We start from the raw sequence: 6,383 nt of genomic DNA, 5'->3' as shown, positions 1-6,383 counted from the left end.
GTTAGTATTCATGGCTTGAAGCTTTGTTTTAAAATGTTTGTTTTGTGCCACACTTTGACATTTAAGCTTTTTTGGTCTTTCCTTTTCCTCTGTGGTGAGCCTCGGTCATTTGGCATTTGTAAGAGGGTATCTTGACACTGAACTTTACTCAATGGGTAACAGATTATTGTATTGCATTGTTTGTATTTCAATTATTTTTCTTTACTTGTTGTACCCCGTCATATGGTACTCGTGCCTTTTCTGACCCCATACCTGCATCGCCATTTAATTCTATTATGTTTTTGTTTTGTTTTTTCAAATGGAAAAAGCCTCTGTAGATTTATGTAAAATACTAAAACTGTCATTTTCTTGAAGCTGTGATGTAAATCTGTCTACAGAAAGGATACAGAAGGATTTCTGTTCAAGTACATTTTATAAAAACAATTTTGATAGCATCCCGTCTCCCGCTGTCTTTTCATCTACTATGAACGTGTAGCATATAGATAGATTTGTGGCTCATGATTATTTGCTTGGTTTGGTATTTAACATTTTGTTGGACTGCTGGTTCTGCTGCATTCCAACTATTTTTTTCGTTGAATCTTTATTCAACTTTTGATCATCTTTTTAGACCTTTTCTGACTTTATAATGGGTGTAGCTCAGAGCAAGTGAGGCTTTCGCTAGAGTGTAGAGGAGCTCCAGAATCCTGTGAAAAAAACATTTTAAATTTGCGACCAATCCCACAATTTTCACTCTTCATCCATCATTTTTGGACAAAATGTAGCTAATCTTGTCCTGGTCAACGGGGGCACAATAATTCTGGAGGGCACTGTATGTCAAGTCACATACAGTGCCCTCCAGAATTATTGGCACCCTTTGATAAAAATGAGCAAATGAGGCTGTGAAAAAATGTCTTGTTTATCCTCATGATCTTTCATTCAAAAATCTAACCTTTAACTGAAGTAACATAATTGAAAGAAACAAATTCTTATCCTGAAACAAATATTTTTCTCAAAAATATATGTGCCACAATTATTGGCACCCCTTCATTTAATATTTTGTGCAGCCTCCCTTTTCCAAGATAACAGCTCTGAGTCTTCTCCTATAATGCGTGATGAGGTTAGTGAACACATGGCACTAGATCTGCGACCATTTCTCCTTGCAGAATCTCTCCTGATCCTTCAGATTCCGAGGTCGACGCTTGTGGACTCTCCTCTTCAGCTCATCCCACAGATTTTCTATGGGGTTTAGGTCGGGGGACTGTGACGGCCATGGCAAAACCTTTATTCTGTGATCGATGAACCATTTTTGTGTCGATTTTGAGGTGTGCTTCGGATCATTGTCCTGCTGCAAGGTCCAACCATGGCCCATTTTAAGCTTCCTGGCAGAGGCTGTGAGGTTTTCATTTAATATCTGGTGGTATTTGATGGAGTCCATGATGCCATGTATCCTAACAAGATGTCTGGGGCCTTTGGAAGAAAAACAGCCCCACAACATCAAAGATCCGCCATCATACTTCACAGTGGGTATGAGGTGCTTCTCTGTATGGCTATCTTTCTGTCTACGCCAAACCCACCTATGATGTTTGTTGCCAAAAAGCTATATTTTGGTCTCATCTGACCATATAACCCGGTCCCATTGAAAGTCCCAGTAACGTTTGGCAAACTGTAGGCGCTTTAGTTTGTTGTTGATTGACAGCAGAGGCTTTTTTCTGGCAACCCTCCCAAACAACTTGTGGTGATGTAGGTGGCGTCTGATGGTAGTTTTGGAGACTTTTTGACCCCAAGACTCAACTAACCTCTGCAATTCTCCAGCTGTGATCCTTGGAGATTCTTTTGCCAGTCGAACCACACATCCTCTTCCAGGCTGATTCTTAACATCTCCCGTCGCTTTAAACTTCTTAATTATTGCCCTGATAGTGGAAATGGGTATTTTCAACTGTTTAGAGATTTTCTTATATCCTTTTCCTGATTTGTGCAGATCAACAACTTTCCGTCGCACATCGTCACTGTGTTCGCAGGTCTTTCCCATGGTGATGAATGACTAAGGGAATTTGGCCTGTCACCTCATATTTATACTCCAGTGAAACAGGAAGTCATGGTTGACCACTTAAGAGTTCCTAATCAAACAGGTGAACTTAAAAATGTAAAATATGACTGGAATTATACTTCAGTTAGATTTTAATCATATGTTCTAGGGGTGCCAATAATTGTGGCCCACATGTTTTGGAGAAAAATATTTGTTTAATGTCAACATTTTTTTTTTTTTCAATAATTTTACTTCAATGAAAAGGTAACATTTTTGTGAATATTTTGAGTGAAAGACCAAGAGGATAAACAGCAAAGAATTTTTTTCACAGCCTGTTTTGCTCATTTTTATCAAAGAGTGCCAATAATTCTGGAGGGCACTGTATTACTATGGAATCCAACAGACTTACACATTTGGCAACAGCAGCCTGAAAGTCCAACTATCTGCTCCATAAAGACCCATAATTAATTCTGACTAAAAAAATCTTGCACAGAAAACCGTACACCATTTCTAGATTACCACAAAAGCCACATTTTTTACACTACAGATACAATTGTCAACATTATCTGTTCATCAAGTCGTCCTTCCTCCCAAGGTCTGATATCGAAGCAATAGGAGCTACGATTTTTTGAGTTTTGAAAAGTAGTTTGACGGGTGCACCTCAGCTTTAACTCTGTGTAAATCTGGTGCAACTCTGTCGTCTCTTTGAAGTTACATCGCTGTGGCAACCTTTGATGCTGGCAGGCACACAGGTGATTGATATGAGCTAATTAGTGCAGTTTGACACACACTGACACGCACACAGAGACCTGACACACACTGTAGCGTAGGTTTTTCTCATAACTATTCAAAGTACACGTTGGGCTCCAGACGGGAGAATAATAGAAATTCTACCCTGTCAATTTAATAAAATAATATCACTGCGAACAGTTAGAGAGAGAACTAACCCGGCTACAAAATGCAACATAAGCAAAACTCAACCAATTTCATTGCATTTCATTGAAGTCAAGTGTATTTTACGCACACATCATAAATCAAATCAAAACGGATAGTTTATTTTCAAATACAGAATTAATCACAAAAAAAGTTAATTCAATCAAATAAACCACATGCCCGAGTCCAGATACAGAAATCAAATGTTCATTGAGTAATCAAAATTAAATGAGGACTCCAGGTGTGTGTGTGTGTGTGTTGGGGGGGTTGTCGTTCCGTTCCAAAGCTAAGGGAATATATGGGAGTTCATTGACTGACCAAAGTGAGTCAAAGTCATCAAAGCACTGATCCTGGAGCCACCGAAAGAATTTGCCGAACAAACCTTCAACAATGTCAAGCAGTGTGGGAAATACGTGGACAACCCCAAACTCAGGTACGACTCCACACAGCTGGTGTTCACGTTGGTCGGCACGAATATCGGGAAACCATGAATTGTGCAGAAAATGCACGTGTAGGTACTTTTTAAAAACACGAGCCACATCAAAATCCATCCTGCGGCATTTATAACAGTGAAGTCATGGCATGCTGTGTTTGCCTTTTGTAATTCTTGTTTTATACCAGAAGATGGAGCCAGGGCTTCATTTTAAATGTTGACGTGGGTATATTTGTCCCTACAGGAACCTGCTGGTGATTGGTGGCGTGCCTGCCAAAGACCAGCTGGCTGCTCTGGAACAGGGGGTAGGTGACATGTAGCCTACTGTCTCCAAACAAACATTTGATATTTAAAAACAGAGTTTAAACAGTTTTAACTGACAGACGTCATACTTTGCCATGTTTTTTGTGTCGTCTTATAATTAGATTGACATTGTGGTGGGAACACCAGGAAGACTGGACGACCTCATATCTACTGGGAAGCTCAGTCTGTCCCAAGTCCGCTTCCTAGTCCTGGATGAGTGTGTACGTACAACACATCAAGAGTATTTCCTGTTGCATCAAAAGGATTGCATTTTCCCGGTCCTACAAAGTCGTGAATGGTTGCTTTCCATAACAGTCCCTGAAGTCCCTCACCATCGGTCTCTGTTCTCTGTGTCCCTCAGGACGGCCTACTGTCCGCAGGCTACACAGACTTTATCAACAGGATCCATAACCAAATCCCTCAGGTCACTTCTGACGGCAAAAGACTGCAGGTAAAATGTGTGTGTGACAGTAAATATAATGTAGGAACTAAACAAGACCCTCAGATGAAAGTCAAAGCAGATGAAATGTCTTCTCTTCCAGGTGATCGTGTGTTCAGCCACGCTGCACTCGTTTGACGTGAAGAAGCTGTCTGAGCGTATCATGCACTTTCCCACCTGGGTGGATCTGAAGGGGGAGGACTCTGTCCCCGAGAGTGTCCACCACGTGGTAGTGCCTGTAAATCCGAAGAACGATCGCCTCTGGGAACGCCTCGGCAAGAACCACATCCGGGTGAGTCCCTCGTGTTGGCCCAGAGACATTCAAGATTCAACACATTTTTTTTTAAGCTCGTACGTTGTTGTTTCTCTCCGTTTCGATTAATGTGCTGACAAAGCTTTTCTCCTTTCGATTTGTTTTGGATAGACCGATGAAGTCCATGCCAAAGATAACACCAGACCAGGAGCCAATTCTGCAGGTGAGAGCAGAAAGGCAGCACAGACCGTCCCTCTAGTGTGATGTGTTTAACATGGTCCCGTGCATCAGTGTTCATCACATGAATGACCACACGGATATCGTTTTAGTCCTTTCCTTTCAGGAGTCGTGATTGAGAAATAAAAAAAGTGTACGTGTGCGCTTTTTAGAAATGTGGTCGGAAGCCATCAAGATGCTGAAGGGCGAGTACACGGTGAGGGCCATCAAAGAGCACAAGATGGACCAGGCCATCATCTTCTGCCGCACCAAGATCGACTGTGACAACATGGAGCAGTACTTCATTCAGCAAGGAGGAGGTAGGAGGCATTACCGGACACACCTTCTAAATAATGATGACGTGATCCATGTTTGACTCCATGACAAAGTATAATTGGTGTCTCTTTTTTTCTTTAGGTCCAGACAGTAAAAGCCACCAGCTCTCCTGTGTCTGTCTGCATGGGGATCGTAAGCCGAACGAGAGGAAAACTAACTTGGAGCGCTTCAAGGTAAAAGGACATCGGCTGTTTAATTACCCTTTCTCAATTGCAACCAGTCTAGCGATGTTTAAAGATTCTTCTTGTGTTCTCAGAAAAAAGAAGTGAGGCTGTTGGTCTGCACAGACGTAGCTGCCAGAGGAATCGACGTCCACGGAGTTCCTTATGGTAAATATGTTCGATTTACAACTTACATTCCAACATTAAATACAGTGTTCATTACAAAAGATTGCTTTGCTGTATATACAAGTCCACAATCTCCACCTTTTTCTCTCCAGTGATTAACGTCACCCTGCCAGACGAGAAGCAGAACTACGTCCATCGTATTGGAAGAGTTGGAAGAGCCGAGAGGTAAACATGAACTTTCAAGAAAATGAGTTTGTGTGCCGTGGTAAATTTCACCACATGATTATGTTTGTAAAATCAAATTCATCTTGATTGCAACTGTTACAGAATATATCTTAAAATGCACTCATCGCATTATGATTCAACGGAAAAGACAGAATTATATGATTGACTTAAAAAATCTCATTTCCTTTTAACTCGCAGGATGGGACTGGCCATCTCCTTGGTTGCAATGGAGAAGGAGAAGGTTGGCTGGATTATAGAAAATATGCTGCTGATTAATTTAGATTGTTTTACAAAAATAGGTCAAATACAATGTTTCTATTTGTGCAGGTGTGGTACCATGTTTGCGCGAACCGAGGCAGAGGCTGCTACAACACCCGGCTGAAGGAGGATGGAGGTTGCACCATCTGGTACAACGAGAAAGAGGTGAACTAAGAAACTCAAACTTAAATCAAGCTCATGCAGCAAGTAGAGTTTGTCACACACTTGAACTTCACACATATGACATAATACCCATTATTCCCTTGCCTCTCACCACAGCTCCTGTCAGATGTTGAGGAGCATCTAAAGTGCACCATCACCCAGTGTGAGCCAGACATCAAAGTACCCGTCGATGATTTCGATGGAAAGGTCACCTATGGTCAGCGCAAGGCTTTGGGAGGTATGTGTGCTCTACAGGGACCCCTGTGTACGAGCATATTGTGGCCACACTGGCTTTGTGAATAGTAAACAATCTTCCAGTACACTAATCAAAATATCTATAGTTATCGTGTGTGTTGGCTGTTAATTCACTGCTTGACCAAAAAACCTCTTGCTCTTGCCAAGGTGGTAACTACAAGGGCCACGTGGAGGCTCTGGCCCCGACGGTCCAGGAGCTGACGACCCTCGAGAGAGAAGCCCAGTCTTCCTTCCTCCACCTGGGTTACATGCCGAACCAGCTTTTCAGAGCCTTCTGA

The 6,383-nt window shown here is 41.9% G+C and overlaps 1 protein-coding gene across 1 annotated transcript; it reads left to right on the top strand.

Annotated features, from left to right (window-relative positions):
• Positions 1 to 1,957: 1,957 nt before the first annotated feature.
• On the top strand, positions 1,958 to 6,383 carry LOC116378603 (ATP-dependent RNA helicase DDX1-like; the record flags this gene model as incomplete). The annotated part of the gene is made up of 15 exons (XM_031840497.1): positions 1,958 to 2,009; positions 3,281 to 3,371; positions 3,616 to 3,676; positions 3,797 to 3,895; positions 4,036 to 4,125; positions 4,217 to 4,405; positions 4,538 to 4,589; positions 4,756 to 4,902; positions 5,000 to 5,091; positions 5,175 to 5,247; positions 5,358 to 5,430; positions 5,629 to 5,671; positions 5,758 to 5,853; positions 5,968 to 6,088; positions 6,253 to 6,383. Coding segments are annotated over 15 exons (1,410 nt in total), but the record flags the coding sequence as incomplete, so codon positions are not given.

Source organism: Anarrhichthys ocellatus, unplaced genomic scaffold (assembly GCF_004355925.1).
Source record: "Anarrhichthys ocellatus isolate YVR2014 unplaced genomic scaffold, GSC_Weel_1.0 scaffold2864, whole genome shotgun sequence".
Classification (NCBI taxonomy): domain Eukaryota; kingdom Metazoa; phylum Chordata; class Actinopteri; order Perciformes; family Anarhichadidae; genus Anarrhichthys; species Anarrhichthys ocellatus.
The sequence above is the reverse complement of the archived record's forward strand: the minus strand, read 5'-3'. Positions and strand labels throughout refer to the sequence as shown.